This window comes from Mastigoproctus giganteus, chromosome 9 (genome assembly GCF_048544385.1).
Source record: "Mastigoproctus giganteus isolate SK-2022 chromosome 9, ASM4854438v1, whole genome shotgun sequence".
NCBI classification, from domain to species: domain Eukaryota; kingdom Metazoa; phylum Arthropoda; class Arachnida; order Uropygi; family Thelyphonidae; genus Mastigoproctus; species Mastigoproctus giganteus.
The window spans coordinates 205,408,254-205,428,397 of record NC_143583.1 but is presented as its reverse complement, the minus strand read 5'-3'; the positions used below and the strand labels follow the sequence as shown (position 1 = coordinate 205,428,397).

The following is a 20,144-nucleotide window of genomic DNA, read 5'->3' as shown; positions in this document are numbered from 1 at the left end:
GTACTCAAGGTGTGGCCTGACCATTGCCTTATACAAGGGAATAATCACCTCCTTATCCCTGCTAGAAAAATTACTGTATATCATTGATAAGACACCATGAGCTACTCTTGCAGCCCATCTGCACTGCTCAGAGAACTTCATATCTGCCTGCACAATTACCCCCAGGTCCTTTACATTCTCCACCACTGTCAGTGTAGTACCACAAAGTCGAGACGTTGCTCTGAGGTTACTGTTTCCTATATGTAGTACTTTACATTTGTCAATGTTAAACTTCATTTGCCACCTCTCAACCCATCTGCTCAACCTTTCCAGATCCTGTTGCAGCAGCATAGCGTCAGTAGTGTCCTTAACATCCCTGCTAACCTTTGTATCGTCTGCAAGCTTGGACATTAAACTTGATATACCATCATCAATATCATTTATAAATACAGAAACAATAATGGACCCAACACGGAACCCCGAGGGTTCAGTCAAGGATCTGCATATATTCTTACCACGTGTACGCCATATCCAAAAATTTTCATTATTTCATACAGCATGTCCCCCCAATTTTTCTTACTATTGAATACATTTTGAATTGTCAAACTAATAGAGTAAGCTTAAAGATCTAAACTGTGATCTGCGAAAAGATCTAAACCTCCCAAACACTTCGTAGTTCATTTCACAAATATACGTGGTCTCAATTCTAATCTCAACAATGTCCATTTCCACTTACAGTCTGCCAAACCCTATGTACTTTTTCTGACAGAATCTCAGTTATCAGTTGATTCAACCACTGCTCATCTCAATTGTCCAAATTATTTGCTTTATGATTCCTTTCGCCTCAATGGTGGTACTTGTGCATATGTCCATTCCGATATTCCCTGTGAGAGACTTGGTAATTTGGATTCTCCTCTCTTCGATCTTCTCTGGCTTAAAATTTCTCTACCTCATTGTGTCAAATTCCTCTGTTGTCTGTACCGTTCTCCCAATTCCAATGTTCACAACTCCAGCTGACTTCTGTTTTTTAGTCACACCGACCCAGCTGGTTGAGATGCTGAGGCTTTTGCAATTACTAATGACCTTGCACAGATTGTTCATTCACCTACAAGAATACCTGACAATCCTAACCATACAGCCAACACGCTTGATATTTTTCTCACAAACAACCCTAGTGAGTGGTCCTTTAGGTACATCAGATTGTCTCTTCTCCAATGGAGCCTTTATCTCATGGCTATTCCAAACCTCGTGTTGTTTGGCATTACAAGAATGCAAAATAGGATAACCTGCATGATTTCTTTTCTTCTTTTCCTTGGTTGGATTACTGTTTCAAAACTTCTGATGTCGATGTTTGCTCAGATCATGCCAGTGAAATTGTCCTTGTAGGAATGGAATCCTTTATTCCACATTCCACTTTAAAATCTCGTCCTTTATCTAAACCTTGGTTTTCCAATAAATGTGCTAAATTCTTCAAGAGAAGAACGTTGCATATATTGTAATTGGTTTATTTCCAATTCTTCAGTTTCATTTTCTGCCTAAACCTAAACTCGCAACAATTGTAAAGCAGTTATCAATCAGTCCAAACTAGATTTTGAACAGGCTAGGAGCACAAAACTTGCTTCTTGCCCTAATGGTAGCCAAGCATTCTGGTCTCTTGCTAAAGCTATTGGCCGCATCTTTTGCCCATCCTTGCTCCCACCTCTGTCAAAACCAGATGGTTCTGTTGTGACTTCAGCCAAGGATAAAGCTGACCTGTTAGCATCCCATTTTTCTTCCAACTCATGTATTAATGATCTTAGTAAAACACCTACCACCATTCCCAACATACTCCATTCAATTTCTCCTGTAGTCTTCCATCAAAAAGGATGTCAGAAGGATTTTGACAAATCTTCATGCTAAAAAAGCTCCATGTCCTGACAGTATTTCTCCATTTGTTCTCAAAACCTGTACTCCTGAACTTACTCCTGTTCTTTGCCTCCTTTTTTCACTTTCTTATTCCAAAGGTGTCTTTCCTTCTGCTTGGAAATTTGCTCATATCCAGCCAGTTCCTAAAAAGGGTGACAAATCCCTCCCATCCAATTATTGTCCCATTGCAATTACTTCTACTCATTTTAAAGTAATGGAGAAATCAATTAACCACCAATCTTAAACTACCTAGAAACCTTTTGTCCGATCAACGATCGCCAGTATGGATTCCATCAGGCTCAATCCACTGGTGATATTCTGGCTTATGTTACACATTTATGGACAAATTCAATGGAAAAGTTCGGTGAAACACAAGTAGTTGCTCTTCACATCTCAAAGGCTTTCGATCGTGTTTGGCATAAAGGTCTTCTAAATAAGCTTCCGTCTTATGGTTTGCCAATTGTTTTTTGTAATTGCTTATCCAGTTTTCTCTCTGACTGCTCACTGAGGGTGATGGTAAATGTCTTTCTGTCTTCTAATTTCTCCACTAATGCTGGCGTCCCACAAAGGTCAGTTCTTTCCCCTACTCTTTTCCTCTTGTATATTAATGACATTCTTCCATTGATTGGAAATCCTATCCATAGTTTTTCCAATGATAGCACATTGCATTCCACTTTCTATTTTGAGAAACCTTGCCCTGCTCAATCAGCTTCAACTTCTCGAATATCTGCTACCAATTCCTTAAATGCCAATCTCCAGGTAATTCTCCATAGACAACTTAGTTGATTTCAATCCTTTTAAAGCTCAGTCTTGTCTTATATCTCGCAAAAAGGATTCTTCTGCTCCTATGCTTATCTTTGGTGACACTCCGATTTCTAGGCAAGTTCATATATCTCTTTTGGGGATTACCCTGACTTCTAATCTCTCTTGGCACAAGCACGTCACAAATATTCCTTCCTCTGCATCTAAAAAACTTGGTTTTCTCTTTCGCTCGCTCTCAGTGTTACTTTTCTTCCAAACAGCTGTTCACTCTGTACAAATCGCAAATCTGCCCTACCATGGAATATTGTTCCCACATTTGGGGCGGTGCCCCCAAAACCTCTCTCAGGCTTCTAGATTCCATTCAGAAGAGGGCAGTTAGGTTAATTAATGACTGCTCTCTAACAGAGTCTATCCACTCGCTGTTTCATAGACATACTCTTTCTGCTGTATGCCTTTTCTACAGATACTTCCATGGGTACTGTTCTTCTGAATTGGCTTCTATTATTCCCGCTCTCTCTCAGGCTTCTAGATTCCATTCAGAAGAGGGCAGTTAGGTTAATTAATGACTCCTCTCTAACAGAGTCTCTCCACTCGCTGTTTCATAGACATACTCTTTCTGCTGCATGCCTTTTCTACAGATACTTCCATGGGTACTGTTCTTCTGAATTGGCTTCTATTATTCCCGCTCTCTCTCTCTCTCTCTTTCAAAACAGTCCGAATACGTGCCGCCACCAGCAAACATCCATTTACCGTCCAACTTCAAACTCACAGAACCAACTTTTCATCTTTCTCGTTTATTCATTCAACTGCTGTTTTCTGGAACAACCTTCCTTCGTAATGTATTTCCTGAAAATTACAGTCTACAGAAGTTCAAGTCTAATTTCAACAAATATCTTCTTTCATCTTCTCAACCTCAAACCCAAGCACAGTACCAAGTACTATAGGTTCTAATACCTCTCGTGTTTGGGATTTTCATTAAAAAAAAAAATGACTCTAGTCCTGGCATGAAATGGATGTTTGGTGTAATGGTAGCATGAAGGTGGGTCTGTTTTGTGTGACTTAATCCACCAGTTGTCATTAATGGATCTGTGAATAGCATCTGTTTTGACATTCTGAACAATTCTGACTTACCTGTATTGTGACAATTCTTCTGACAGGATAGTATATGTATGGGTGACAACACTATGACACAAAAGTCAGTACAGTAGTCATTTTACGAAAATTATAGGATGAATCTGCTTTATCAGATCTAAATCCATCAGAAAATATTGATTTTTGCACCTTCATTCACTAGTTCTTCTAGATTGTAAGAGAACTAGAGAAGGTTCTAGTTCTCTTAATTCAGCTGTGTTATCAGGTGATAACACTGCAAAGTTTTGCTGTGTTATTACCTGATGTATATAAATTTACTGACATGAGTTGGATCATTTAAGACATGATTTTCCTTTAACAAACCCATGCTATATTTCTACTATAAATCCATGCCTATACAGATGATCCTGCTGTGCATTCTTAATCTTCAAGCTGCCACATTAGAAAAAAATCATACACCAAAGGCACAAAAATTCAGACAGTTTTGACAATTTTAATATTACTCAAGTATTGTAAAAGCCCCATCTGCATTATTAATTATTTTTTCCTTGGAGAAGAGAAGTATAGCCATTAAAAATTATTTAAGGCTTTGTTTTAGAATATTTTTGTTTTTGAAATTTGGAGCGGGTGGATGGGTGAAATAAGGGTTTTTTTTTTTTTTTTTTTTTGGCTGATGCTGTATAAGCTTGCTTTCTTGCATCATGTGCCTTTGCTAATGCTAATAAAAAAGCCTACACTTAATTTACAATAGCACTTTCATTTTCGCTTGCTTCTAAATGGAAAGTTGACTTTAAAGGTGGTCAGGGAAATAATTTTTTTTTCGATAACAAGACTACTGTTTCTACAGATATTTTCTGATTACATTATCCAATATAGTGTCAGAATTAAGAATAAATTTTTAAAGTTTACCATTTTCACCTATTTCTTACTGTTCATCCCAAAAATCCTGATTGGTGAAATATGTATACTAATACACCCATTACATGACTTTTTAACGTGCCGACTACAGGTTTGATTATGGACTCCATAATTTTTCTGTAATAATCTGCCATGGGTTGTTCATTTTACAGGTCTAATTACCTATTTTGCCCTTGAAACTACCATTGGAACTGGAGGGACATTTTCAGATCTTTGATCAACTGGAACATACCAGAGTGTGCCAGATCCCTATCTATTATAACATACATTATAATATACAGGAACATGGCAATCCATCATTTTGCTTTCTTTAAAACAACAGAATACTTCCTCATGCTTTTTTCATGATGAGTTTCTCCACTGAGCCAGCAGAATGCTCACATGTAAATATTGATGCAAAAAAATTTATTTAGTTCAACTATCTGTTTAGGTTCATCAATTATGTTATCAAAGCTATTTCATAGTGAACCAACATGGCTCACTCCTCTCCGTCATGTTTGCACATGCAAAAAATCAAGTTGCTAATGATAATATCTTGACATTTTCTTCTCCACTTGCTCACTGTTTATCTGCACAAATTGCCATCACATTAATCAACTCATTTGATCTGTAGCATATCACAATTTTTGCTTTCACATCACTGTATCACATCATACTGACCTAATAATTTGATACTTCTCAGAAGCATAGTGTACACTAGCAAACTTGTGTGATGTACTGGAGTGCCTAAACACACTTGACACCTGATGAACTTGGTTATACTCCAGTTTATAGGTACACCTCTGGAGGAAGTGGCGTCTTTTGCTCGAATCCATCCCAAATTACTGGCGTAAAGCAACCTAACCTTTTTTTTTCGGTAGCCAAAAATGAAAGTCTATGAAAAAACCCACACTTCTTTTGCTTGAATCTGTCCCAGATTTGGCCATGCTGCAATGCGGTGACAAGATGTACCCATAATCTGGAGTTCAGCCATGAACTTAATGACAGTGGTCCCCAAAGTTAATTCTTGCAAGGTTCCAACAAGAGTTTGCTATATTATTGATAGTTCTCATCAATAAATGTACACAAATCCTTGAGGTTGTCACAGACATTCTCTCAGATATGCCAGACAAGCTGTACTTGCTACCTGGGAGTCTAAAACGCTGATGGAACTGATATTCGGGTGACACTCAAGTCAAGTGGACCCAATTTCGGCGAAGTCCGGACGGTCTGTGACAACCAAATCCTCTGCTTGCACCTTCACGATGGTGGGACTGTTAGTAATCCTGGGTATAACCTCCATGCACAAGCACATGGTGGGTGACCACCCAGGTGTGAACCAACGTAAGCAGGGGTCGAGGTGTGGCGCCCACACCACATGGAGGAATGCCGCCCCTCTATGTTACCAGGCAGTACTAGGTGGTAGATGACGCTCATCAACCGGTGAAATACCACCACTTTGCTTATTGGAGGCTTGAAGTGGTGGAACCCATGTTTAGTCTCTAGAGCTAAGTTCCGGTCAACCCTTCCCTATCTCTTCCATCATGCAGTATGATTGATGACTTTTGAGGTTATGATGAACGTTGTGGCGAGATCCAATATTCCTTACATTTCGAGGGTACAGCTCTAAAACGGTTTTCGCAGGCCGGCCGCTAGTTAGTACACCGGACCGAACCTATTGGTAACTCTCTAGGAGGCTTCCGGATCAGCTAGTGTATAATCTTGCTACCTCTACTCTGCCAGATAGTGACTGGAGGGAGTCCGAGTAGTGTGTATGCGGGGAGCATTGTCGAGGCCACGTTATGTCAAGGATCTGGGTATATTCTTCCCACATGTACGCCATATCCAAAAATTTCATTACTTCATACAGCATGTCCCACCCACTTTTTCTTACTATTGAATACACCATGAATTGTCAAACTAATAGAACAAGCTTATCTGCGAAAAGATCTAAACCTCCCAAGGATTTCCTAATTCATTTCACAAATATACGTGGTCTCAATTCTAATCTCAACGATGTCCATTTCCACTTGCAGTCTGCCAAACCCCATGTACTTTTTCTGACAGAATCTCAGTTATCGGTTGATTCAACTACTGTTCATCTCAGATGCCCAAATTATTCGCTGTATGATTCCTTTCGCCTCAAAGGTGGTACTTGTGCATATGTCCGTTCTGATATTCCCTGTCAGAGACTTGGCAATTTGGAATCTCCTCTCTTTGATCTTCTCTGGCTTAAAATCTCTCTACCTCATTGTGTCAAATTCATCTGTTGTCTCTACCGTTCTCCCAACTCCACTAATCACTTGGAGCTCTTTGACTTCCTCTCGTTGCAACTTGACTTTCTCCAGTCCAACTTTCCTAACAGTGAGGTAATTTTCCTTGGTGATTTTAATGTTCACAACTCCAGCTGGCTTCCGTTTTCTAGTCACACCGACCCAGCAGGTCGAGATGCTGAGGCTTTTGCAATTACTAATGACCTAGCACAGATTGTTCATTTACCTACAAGAATACCGGACAATCCGAATCATACAGCCAATACGCTTGATCTTTTTCTCACAAACAACCCTTCTAAGTACACGGTCGAAGTGAGAGGTCCTTTAGGCACTTCAGATCACAACTTGGTGATTGTCTCTTCTCCAATGGAACCTTTATCTCATGGCTATTCCCAACCTCGTGTTGTTTGGCATTACAGGAATGCAAAATGGGATGACCTGCGAGACTTCTTTTCTTCTTTTCCTTGGTCGGATTACTGTTTCAAAACTCCTGATGTCAACGTTTGCTCAGATCGTGTCAGTGAAATTATTCTTGCAGGAATGGAATCCTTTATCCCACACTCCACTTTAAAATCTCGTCCTTTATCTAAACCTTGGTTTTCCAATAAATGTGCTAAGGCTGTTCAAGAGAAGAATGTTGCCTATCGTAATTGGCTTGTTTCTAATTCTTCAGTTTCATTTTCTGCCTACACCAAAGCTCGCAACAATTGTAAAGCAGTTATTAATCAGTCCAAACTAGAGTTTGAACAGGCTAAGAGTAGAAAACTTGCTTCTTGCCCTAATGGTAGCCGAGCATTCTGGTCTCTTGCCAAAGCTATTGGCCGCAACTTTTGCCCATCTCTGCTCCCACCTCTGTCCAAACCAGATGGTTCTGTTGTCACTTCAGCCAAGGATAAAGCTGACCTGCTAGCATCCCATTTTTCTTCCAGCTCATGTATTAATGAACTTGGTAAAACACCTCCCACCATTCCCAACACGGTCCATTCAATGCCTCCTGTGGTCTTCCGTCAAAAGGATATCAGAAGAATTTTGATGAATCTTGATGCTAAGAAAGCTCCAGGTCCTGATGGTATTTCTCCACTTGTTCTCAAAATCTGTGCTCCTGAACTTACTCCTATTCTTTGCCGCCTTTTTTCACTTTCTTATTCCAAAGGTGTTTTTCCTTCTGCTTGGAAATTTGCTCATATCCAGCCAGTTCCTAAAAAGGGTGACAAATCCCTCCCATCCAATTATCGTCCCGTTGCAATTACTTCTACTCTTTCTAAAGTAATGGAGAAATCAATTAACCGCCAACTCTTAAACTACCTAGAAACCTTCCGTCTGATCAACGATCGCCAGTATGGATTCCGTCGGTGTCGATCCACTGGTGATATTCTGGCTTATGTTACCCATTTATGGACTACTTCAATGGAAAGGTTCGGTGAAACACAAGCAGTTGCTCTTGACATCTCAAAGGCTTTCGATCGTGTTTGGCATAAAGGTCTTCTAAACAAGCTTCCATCTTATGGTTTGCCAACTGTTTTTAGTAATTGGTTATCCAGTTTTCTCTCTGATCGCTCACTGAGGGTGATGGTAGATGGCTCTCTGTCTTCTAACTTCTCCACTAATGCCGGTGTCCCCCAAGGTTCAGTTCTTTCCCCCACTCTTTTCCTCTTGTATATCAATGACCTTCTTCCATTGACTGGAAATCCTATCCATAGTTTTGCCGATGATAGCACATTGCATTCAACTTTCCATTTTGAGAAACCTTGCCCTGCTCAATCAGCTTCAACTTCTCGAAAATCTGCTACCAATTCCTTAAATGCCGATCTTCAGGTAATTCTCCAGTGGGGCAAAGACAACTTAGTTGATTTCAACCCTTCTAAAACTCAGTCTTGTCTTATATCTCGCAAAAAGGATTCTTCTGCTCCTATGCTTATCTTTAGTGACACTCCAATTTCTAGGCAAAAGGATATATCTCTTTTGGGGATTACCCTGACTTCTAATCTCTCTTGGCACAAGCACATTACAAATATTGCTTCCTCTGCATCTAAAAAACTTGGTTTTCTCTTTCGCTCTCGGCGTTACTTTTCTTCCAAACAGCTGCTCACTCTGTATAAATCGCAAATCCGCCCTGCCATGGAATATTGTTCCCACATTTGGGGTGGTGCCCCCAAAACCTCTCTCAGGCTTCTTGATTCCATTCAGAAGAGGGCAGTTAGGTTAATTAATGATTCATCTCTAACAGAGTCTCTCCACTCGCTTTCTCATAGACGTACTGTTTCTGCTGCATGCCTCTTCTACAGATATTTCCATGGGCACTGTTCTTCTGAATTGGCTTCTATAATTCCCGCTCTCTCTTTCAAAACAGTCCGAACACGTGCCGCCACCAGCCAACATCCATTTACTGTCCAACTTCAAACCCACAGAACCAACTTTTCATCTTCCTCATTTATTCATTCAACTGCCGTTTTCTGGAACAACCTTCCTTCATACGTATTTCCTGAAAATTACAATCTACAGAAGTTCAAGTCCAATGTCAACAAATATCTTCTTTCGTCTTCTCAACCTCCAACCCATGCACGGTACTAAGTACTATAGGTTCTAATACCTCTCGTGTTTGGGGTTCACATAAAAAAAAAAAAAAAAAAAAAAAATACTCTTTTTAAATTGATTGCTATACAATTAAAAGTAGTATGCCTCCTCCCCTTATGTCATATATGCAATTTAAGCTGTATTACCATACTCACATTGCATATCTAGTATCAGAATGATATCATTTTTATGATATTCCTTTAATAACATAATCTCAATATATATCCCACTTCTTTATTAGTATTGGCAAAATGATTGGAAGGGAATGGGCTTACACAGCATCAACAAAAAAAAAAAAAAAACACACTAACATTAGCATTTACAATGTTATGCAAAGTTACATGGTTGCAGAGAACAAAGACTAACCTTTCTTTAAGTTTATTCAAACTATTCATTTCCACGTTGTGAGGTGAAAGTTTTTTCCTAACAGTCAATTATTCTCTGGTTGAAAGCAAATTTCTGTATTTTGAATTTATCTCCCCTTTGTGTCTTTGTCAGACAAGGGGAGATAAATTCAAAATTCCATCTAACAAAGGGTAGGGATAATACCGTCAGCATTTGATTTCTCATTTCATTCTCATTTAGCATTTATTTATCTGGTTTCCATAAGCTGCAGTTTAGAGAACTTAAGTCTTTCGTGGTAAGCAAACCCTTCTGTGCCTAACTAATCTTGTTGCTTTCTACACCTATTTCAACAGATCCACATACCTCTTAAAATGATGCTTCCAAACCTGTATATAGTACTCACAATGAGGCCTAATCACTGACTTATACAGAGATATTTACCTCTCTGTTCCTATTCCCAAGATTCATGTATATCACTAACAGAACCTCATGGGCTGTCTTAGCAGCTTTCCTGAATTACTCAAACTTCATTTGGACTGTACATTTGCCCCCAGGTCTTTTTCAGTTGCTTTTGAGTACAGTAATACCCAAATGGTATGTTAGTCTGGAATTATTGCTTCCGAAATACTGTAGTAAATAAAGGAGCCACTCTCAGCTATAATACACTGATATAATAAACATGTGGTATGTTTATTATATTAGTGGGACACTGATGTTCATTCATCGAATCTTATAGCCACATGTAGGTGCCTATGCTATCAAATAAACAGAAACACATATTAACTTTAATGATGAAATGCAAAATTACACAGTTGCAGAGAAGGAAGTCCAGTATGGCCTTAATCATTAAAGGCTTAAAGAAACTGCTCAGTATTACACAACACTACATGTCGGCACAGACTGTCACACAACACTAATTAGTAAACTTCGGATTATATGGAGTGAATCATATCAATTCGGATCATATCAATTATATTATATGCTTGTGGAGCAATCAGGAACTGGACATGATGTTGCCAAAGGGAATGTCTTTGTGTGTGCGTGATGTAAGGAGTGCGAGGAAATCAGATGCCAACTTGGAATTGTTATGGGCTTATATGAGAGCTTGAAGGACAGGGTGGATTCCCTCGAAGGATTTAAATTAAGGGCCCATTAAGCTCTCAGCTGCCCATATCAATGCCAGAGCTTGCACTTGAACATCGTGCAACACAGCGACAACTCCCAAGGCAGAATGCACTGACCCCAAAGGAACTAGTTGTTGTAGGTCACTCTATTGTCAGGGAAATGGGGAACATATTGTGCAAAAAGGATGGATGGAACAGGACCAGGGTATGTCTGCTAGGGGCAAAGGTTGATGACGTTGTAGGGCAGAAATCAGCCTTTAAGGGCACAAAGGGTGATATTGTTGTACATGTTGGATCTAATGATATTAAGAGTAGGAGACCGGCAGAATTACTTAACAAGTACAAGACAATGCTGAAAAAAAGCTGTGAGTTAGGGTTGAATTTAAAAGTGTCTGCAATTCTGCCCAGACACGATAGGAGGGAGTATATGATGAGAGCCTTGTCAATCAATTTGGCTCTGGAGAGATTGTGCAAGGCTCAAGGGGTAGAATTTTTTCAGCCTGATCTGTGCTTGTTAACAGGCGAGACTGCTTCTACAGGGATGGGATACACTTAAATAGAAAGGGTGCAAGAATTTTTGCTGATGCTATCAAGGCAGTGTTAGGTGGGTCGGAAAACTGTTAGCTTGGGGGGGATACAAGGACTAATAGATTAACAGTAGCTGCTGGCAGAGGTAAAAGTGATTCTTGCACTACTTCTATTGAAATGCAATTGAGCAGCAGCCTGGAAAGCAAGGCAATGGGGATTTCCAGGAGTGCTGGGAGTCATAGTGGAACAAGTAAATACATGGGCTGTGTTAGGGTAACTAAGAGTAGAAACAGGTGCATGTATACTTGCATATACACCAATGCTAGGAGTATAGTTAATAAATTCGATGAGGTTGAAGTGCTAGTCAAGACATCAAAGGCAGATATTGTTGGGATATCAGAGACATGGTGTCACAGAGACATAAGCAGTGCAGAACTGGAATTTGAGGAGTACAATGTGTACAGAAAGGATAGACAGGACAGAAAGGGAGGAGGGGTTATGCTGTTAGTTAAGAAACATAAAATCTAAGGAAGTTCATCCAATTGATGTTGGTGGACAATGCAATGTTGAGTCTGTTTGGAGTGACATAAGCACTGGGAAAGGAATGTGTGTATAGGCCAAGTGAATCTGATGAGCATAATGAGCAATTGTGCAGAGAAACAGAGTGGGCCAGTAAATCAGTGTCTTATAATGGGGGATTTTAATTTCCCAGAGATTGACTGGAATTTGTGGGTTGGTCAATCACACGCTAGTAAGGCTTTTATGGATTTATTGGATGATTGTTTTCTACAGCAGCATGTTCGGGAGGTAACTAGAGGGAGTAATACTCTTGATCTGATTATCAGTAGTGATTCTTCATGCATCAAGAATCTGCAGATAAAGGTACCACTAGGTGGCAGTGATCACAGTGTGCTGAAGTGGGATTTACTCAAAGAGGTAACTACCATAAAGGGTAAAGGGAAGGGTTTTTGCTTTCGTAAAGGTGACTACGGTGGTCTGAGACAGTATTTAAATTCTATACGGTGGGACCAATTGATGATGTTACCAGCAGCAAATTCAAAATGGGAAGTATTCAAAGAATTAATCTTGGAAGCTACTAGGCTTTTCATACCAACAAAGAAATATTGTTCAAGATTTAGGCCTAAATGGATGTCAGATGAACTAATTAGACATGTGACAGAGAAGAAAAATGCATGGGATACATATAAATTAACATGTGACACAGAAGCCTCCTTTGTAACCAAGTTACAAAGGATGTTAGGCAGGCGAAGGCAGATTACGAGAAATCTTTGGCAAAGGATGCAAAGAAAAACAGCAAAGAGTTCTTTACTTATGTAAACTCTAGAAAGAAGGGAATGAATCAGATTGGTTCACTTGATATCGATGGTTCAACTGTTAATGATCCTGCTCAGGTAGCTAACAAACTAAATGAATATTTTGCATTGACATTCACACATGAGGAGTTATTCAGGGAGGGGAATGCCAGAAGAGTATTCACCTCTGGCAGTAAGCTAAATAATCTTGTAATAACTGAGAGTAAAGTGGAGGAGAAATTGTTGAAGATAAACACAAGAAAGGCACCTGGGGTGGATGGAATCTATGCAGTTATATTAAAGGAGGCGGCAAAGGAAGTAAGCAAACTCTTATCCATAATTATGAGAGCTTCCATGGACTCAGGGGACGTACCCATGGACTGGAGATGTGCAAATGTGACCCCAATTCACAAAGAGGATCAAAGGGAGACAGGTAATTACAGACCTGTTAGTTTAACTTCAGTTCCAGATTAATTAAAACAGGCACTGGTTAAAGAAGTATTGCAGGATCATCTAGACAAGACTTCAGTTATAGCTTGGACATAGCATGGGTTTGTTAAGGGGAAGCCTTGTCTGACAAATTTGATTGGATACTATGATGTAGTCACAAAGGAACTGGATGCAAAGAATAACTTTGATATCATATATTTGGATCTTAGAAAGACTTTTGATACTGTTGCACATGGAAGACTGCTGCACAAATTGGAGCAGTGTGGCATTGGAGGCAAATTGCTGCTATGGATAAAGGGATGGTTGAGTAGAAGACAGAGAGTGGTAATCAATGGACACTGCTCTTTGTGGACTAATGTTATTAGTGGAGTTCCTCAGGGTTCGGTGTTGGGTCCATTGTTGTTTTCTGTATTTATAAATCATATTGATGATTGTATATCAAGCTTAATGTCCAAGTTTGCAGACGATATGAAGGTTGTTAATGACTCTAATGGCAGTACTAGAAAATGGCAGTATCTAGAAAAGTTGAGCAGATGGGCCGAGAGGTGGCAAACGAAGTTTAACATTGATAAATGTAAAGTATTACATATGGGAAGCAGTAATCCCAGAGTAACGTATCAACTCTGTGGTACCACACTGACAGTGGTAGAGAATGAAAAGGACCTTGGGGGTAATTGTGCAGGCAGATATGAAGTTTTCTGAGCAGTGCAGGTCTGCAAGAGTACCTCATGGTGTCTTGTCAATGATATACAGGAATTTTTCTAGCAGGGATAAGGAGGCAATTATCCCCTTGTATAAGGCAATGATCAGGCCACACCTTGAGTACTGTATACTTGAGTACTCAATACAGTACTGTATTCATCACGCAACACAGCGGCAACCCCCAAGGCAGAATGGGCTGGTCCTACAGAAACTAGTAGTTGTTGGTGACTATTGTCAGGGTTGTTGTTGTTATTTGGTTTTTAGGAGCATTAGCAACTAAGGCCATATTGCTCCCTGATATTCGGTGGTCATTCCCTGACCTTTCCGCATCCTCCGTATTTGGTGGTGACGGGCTCGAACCCCGGTCTAATCAAGAAGCGTGTGCTACGCACTGCTGCTCCTTCCCACCTGGCTACGGAGGCGGCCTATGTCAGGGAAACGGGGAACATGCTTTGTAAAAATGATAGGTGGAACAGTACCAGGGTATGTCTGCCAGGGGCAAAAGTTGATGACATAGAGTGGATATCATCTTTAAAGGGCACAAAAGGTGATATAGTTGTACACGTTGGCACTAATGATATCAAGAGTAGGAGACCGGCAGATTTACTTAACAGGTACAGGTCACTGTTGAAAAAAAGCCGTGAATTAGGACTGAATTTGAAAGTGTCTGCAATTCTGTCCAGACACGATAGGAGGGAGTATATGATGAGTGCCTTGTTGATCAATTCAACCCTGGAAAGACTGTGCAAGGCTCAAGGAGTAGAATTTTTTTAAGCCTGGACTGTACTTGTTAACAGGAGAGACTGCTTCTACAGGTATGGGATACACTTAAATAGAAAGGGTTCAAGAATATTTGCTGATGATTATCTCAGGCAGTGTTAGGTGGGTCGGAAAACTGCTAGCTTGGGGGGGGATACAAAGACTAATAGATTAACAGTAGCCACTGGCAGAGGTGAAAGTGATTCTTGCACTGCTTCTATTGAATTGAGCAGAAGCCTGAAAAACAATATGCAGGATATTTCAGAGACTGCTGGGAGTCTCTAAAATATCTGAGCATGGGAAATTTTCTCAAATCAGCATGGGAAATGTTTTGTAAGATCCAAATCTTTCATAAAGTTGATGTTATGTTTATGTGTATATTTTCATTTATTTTTTATTTATTGTTTTAGAAAAGAATATGGTAGAAAGAGTAGGCTTGTGTTAGGGGGAAGGCAATGAGCGGAGTCCTTGTAATTTTGAAAAACAGTAAAAAATATGTTTATATTTTTCAATGGTTGTTGAGGGAGCACTGTTGGTAGAGAGTAGATAATAGGGGTGACATTAAAGGGAAAAAGAAATAAGTTCTTTAAGAGTGAACTGTGCCATATGTAGTAAACACGAAAATTATAACTTTTGGGCCAAATAGTACCATCTGAGAACCTCCAAACAAGGGAAGTGGTGGGTAATATATGAAAATAGCGAAAATGAGACGAAAGAGACTGAGCAATTTCAGATCATAATGTAAAGATGTGATGTCCCCAACTAACTATCAGAAAGGGGACATCAGTGTACCAGATTTACCCTGCTATCAGAAAGGGGACATCTGGTACACTGAAAGGTCTCCAGTGGGGACCTTTGTTCTAGAGTTGTGGGAGGACAGTGGTGATGCGTTGAAAATAACGAATAAAAGAGGCCGCTGACGAGTGTTGCCTATCAGGTAACGAAGATAAAAATAACAACTGGTAATTCAGTGGGAAAAGGGTCCCGGAGAGTGAGAGTAATGTGGGAACTGAGAAAATAGTGCTAGCAAATGAAAGATAAGAAAATAAATAAATATGCAGGAATTTGACTTCAGTCAAAGAGTAACTGATTGTTGAAATAAACATCCCCCTAGTTTTGTTGAAAGTGGAACTTAAATTATTGAGGGAATGGGCATATGATGCAGCAGATAAAATTATTTATTTTTTTTGTTTTTGGTTGAATCTGTGGTTTGCTTCCTTGCATAATTTTGCCAATACTAAGAACATCAATTCTCACTGCAATATGAAATACACCGATGAGCCAAAACATTATGACCAGCGAGTCATTATGCAAATCAAAGCAACTGCAGGTGAACTATTGCGTGTGCGCAGGTTGGGACATGGTATACAAAACACTGTTAATCAGTGTTACTCTTGTTCTTCAGATGGGAAAGGCAGCGGACTTAAGCAAGTTTGACAAAGGCCAAATTGCAATGGCCTCTGTCAAAGTAATGTGTCAAAACACACAGTACATCGAACCATGCTGAAAATGTGGCTGTGTAGCCGCAGGCTGCTCCGAGTGCCCACACTAACCATGGTTCACCAGCGACAGTGCCTACAGTGGGCATGCGAGCATTAAAACTAGACCTTGAGTGATTGGAAGAAGGTCCGATGAATTACGTTTCCTTTTGCACCATGTAGATGGCTGGGTACATGTGCATCGTTTACCTGGGGAAGTGATACCGCCTGGATGCACCGTGGGACAAAAACAAGCCGGTGGTGGCGGTGTCATGCTTTGGGTGATGTTCTGCTGGGATACCCTGGGTCCAGTCATCCATGTGCCGGCACTCCAACGTTTACCATTTATCTAAACATCATTGCTGACCAGGTACACCCTTTCATGGCAACGGTCTTCCCTCTGGTGGTGCTGTCTTTCAGCAGGATAATGTGCCATGCTACACCGTCTGGATTGTTCGAGACTGGTTCGTGGAACATGAGGAAGAAAGACTTCCATGTATTGCCCTGGCCTCCAAATTCCCCAGACATCAATCCCATCGAGCATCTGTTGTTTGTGTTGGAACAGCAACTCCGATCTGCAGCATCTCAACCAAGGACCTTACAGGAGTTAAAGAATCTGCTGGTTACATGTTGGTACCAGATACCACAAGACACATTTAGAAATCTTGTAGTGTCCATGCTTCGCTGGGTATGAGCTGTTTTGGCTGCACACGGAGGACCAACATCATATTAGGTAGGTTGTCATAATGTTTTGGCTCATCGGTGTATGCTTTTGTCTTAAGCCATATGCATTTCCAAATTTATATTTGGGATAGAAATGAAAAGAGCACTGCAATCAATATAATGAGTAAATTAATTTTCTGCTAAATGTAGATTCATAAATAATTTCAAATATTGTTACCTTCGGCATCCAGAACTTCAAGGACACATTCTAACATTGCAGAGTCCTCTGTAATCACTTCCTCATTAGCATCTTTGGATTCCTCCTTCACAATACTATTCTTTGACTCTATTACTTCCACGTCCTTTTTAGAAGAGTAAATATTGTCACAGTCCATACAATTCTGCTTTTCAGTTTTCACTACAATGTAATCTTCCATATCTGGTACAATGAACTCTGTGTGGAAATTATCAAGTTTATTTCTCACAGCTGTAACGGATTCTGCTTCGTTAAGTTCGTTATTAGATAATTGAAATTTATACTGCGTGTTATTTTCCATAGAACTGACGGAAATAATTTTTGAACCAGGTGGAAAGTTTTGCCGAGAAGCGACATCACTATCTTTAATCATGTTGGATACTACGGAATCCTTTTCAGCCGTCAATTTATTGTGGGAAGAAAACTTACGTGGAATTTCTTTGGAGGACTTGTGTGGCTTTGCTGGTATGTTAGATAAAGCCGTATTAACAATTTTCTGTTTCTCGACTCCTAGGTCTCCATGTATTACCTCCTGTTCTGAATCAAACGCCAGCGAACAAATCGTGCCATCGGTATCGGTTTCCCTAGTGTTACCATCATATATGTTATGATTTGGAGTGATATATTCGAAACTAGTAGAATTATTCATAACGATATTTTACGAATATGCTGCATTAGCTTGTGAGTTCAGTTCCACGTTACTCTTGAGCCCTAATAAAAATCAAAAATTAAAGAAATTTAACTACAAAAGAATCGCTCATGTAGTACTTTCATTCCATAAATATCGTATTGATTGGTCATTTCCCACCCTCCCGAATAGTCTTCCTGTATGTCAGGCATTTCTTTTGACATTTCCCAAGCCATGTCCCATCAAATGCAATAACATGAAATGCCACTTTTTAATTATGTATTTTCTTGACGATCTGGAGCCAACTCATAATAAACAAACCCGTAACAATGACAACACAACCAAGCATTGCTCGAAACATCTCGGTATAAATATAATATATATACCAGTGGTACAACTTCAGTTTATATGTAGATCTTAAAGCAATACTGATTACACAATTAAAAAGTAATGAATTTCCTCTACGAACGGTACACCAATGAAAATAAGCTAATATTGAATAATTAGCGCAGAATACAACCCACTGTTTGCAACTGCAAAGAGCGACATCTCACTGCTTCAGACTGCAACAGTACTGAATTTAGGTATAATCTCTAAACGGTAATTCCCTGTTACTGTAATTTGTTTTTGTGCGAGCCATCGGACCCCCCCCCACAAACTCCAATTCCCAGGTAGCGGTTGGTAGTGATGCACAAAATTTTATGAGGGCTCCTGTAACTTTTTCTAATAATAACACAGCAGCGTTTCCCAAACTACAGTCCGTGGCCATTTTACAATTTTATTTTAACTAAAAGGTTTGTGGTATGCAAATCATAATAAACGGATACACTGGTGTGCAAAACTTAAGGACCGGACAGGTTTTCACCTGTAGCTTCTCATAGGAGTAGCCTGGATATGGGAAAAGCATACCAAAGGAACCTCGTGAGGTACAGAAATGATGAAGGAAACAACACCGACAAAACAACGGAAACAAAACGGTACAGAGAGACTTTATTCAAAAATGGCAACATAGCACTGGCTGCCATGATAGAGATACATCACTGCCAAAGATGGAACGAAGGGAAGAGGTGGTCCTCAGTAGAAGATATGGCCACCCCTAATGTCTGTCGATGCAGGCTTTGCACCGCCTGTCCACACTTAGAACAATGTTGTTGATAAGTTCTTGCGGTAACATCGTCCATTTCTCTGTCAGCGCCATCTTCAACTGCTGAAGATTTTCTGGTGGATGTGGACGTGCTGCTAGGCGTCTCCCCAGAGCGTCCCATATGTGTTCGCTGGGATTTAGATCGGTTGAAAAGGGCAGGCCAAACCATACGAACAAGGTCCTCACTTTCCAAAAGCATGAAAAGATTGTCGCTAGGTGGCCGGTAGTACGAGTTGATAGTAAATTGTGCTCCCTAAAGTGATTTGAATTTAGTGATTAAATCTAGTTTGTTACTTGATCTGATGGATATCATCGTGTAGTGGACGCCAAAAGCTTTTCAACCATACGGGTTATGGAGGTACCGGACTTATAGCAGATAAGTAACTTTAAATTTTAATTTGTATATGAACGATCTTGCTAAAGCCGAAGCGAACTGCTGCCATTATCCGACCGGCTGAAGGTCACTGCTGGGAAACGACGGGTGAACGTATATAAAGCTAATTGCAAAGGTCATGCTGCTTTTACTGCTTGCGGCCTAAGCCTTGGTCGCATTATACTGCCTTCGGAAATAGTTTCCAACCCGCGACCACCTGTCTTTATCCCATTTCATTTCAGCGCGCTTGTCCGACTTAAACGCTATTGTTCTCCCTCAAACTCTACCGACTTGTACTTAGACTGCAGAATTGTCAACTGACTGCCCCACCCCAAAAATTCCCACACTTCACTACGAGTGATGCAGATATCGAGGTTATTGACCGGCAGCGGTCTGACTATCCCATCCGCTCAAGAAATGAAGCGCCGGTTACAAATGAAGAGACAACCAAATCGTCGAAATTAAAACTAAAGAAGAGGTGTAGAAGAAAATATGCGACAGACTCCGAACCAGCAAAGGAAAATCCAGACGACGGAGAAAACGAATCGACAAGTGATTCCGACCACGAGGATAATAATACCCGAGCCTCTCCCCTTACTCAGAGTCCCCCACTATCAGGAACCCCTGTGGACCAAGTCATTGCTATTAGAGGGACACTTGATGAATATTTGGGCAAGAAATCCAACAGAGTCACTGCTGCTATCCGCACTGACATTCTCACCATCTTCAGCAAAATGGAGACGGTAATCCTAAATCTCCATATTGAACATGAACGACTACAATCCAAACTGGAAGTTCTTTCGCAGGAAAGGGGAAATAAAATGCAACAACGCCCCACAACCTTTGCAGAGGCTTTGAGAAATGGCGCGCCTGTTGCGCCTAACAAACCTGACATTTCC

General features: G+C 40.3%; 1 protein-coding gene across 1 annotated transcript in view; it reads right to left on the bottom strand.

The window, feature by feature from the left end:
* LOC150081064 (uncharacterized) overlaps window positions 1–18,191 on the bottom strand; it is a 29,060-nt gene extending 10,869 nt beyond the window's left edge. The window contains exon 1 of the mRNA XM_090381240.1: window positions 17,083–18,191. Coding sequence (XP_090237366.1) covers window positions 17,083–17,749 — 667 coding nt within the window. The 5' untranslated portion in view covers window positions 17,750–18,191. The remainder of the gene's footprint in view (window positions 1–17,082) is intronic.
* Between the last annotated feature and the right edge of the window lie 1,953 nt (window positions 18,192–20,144).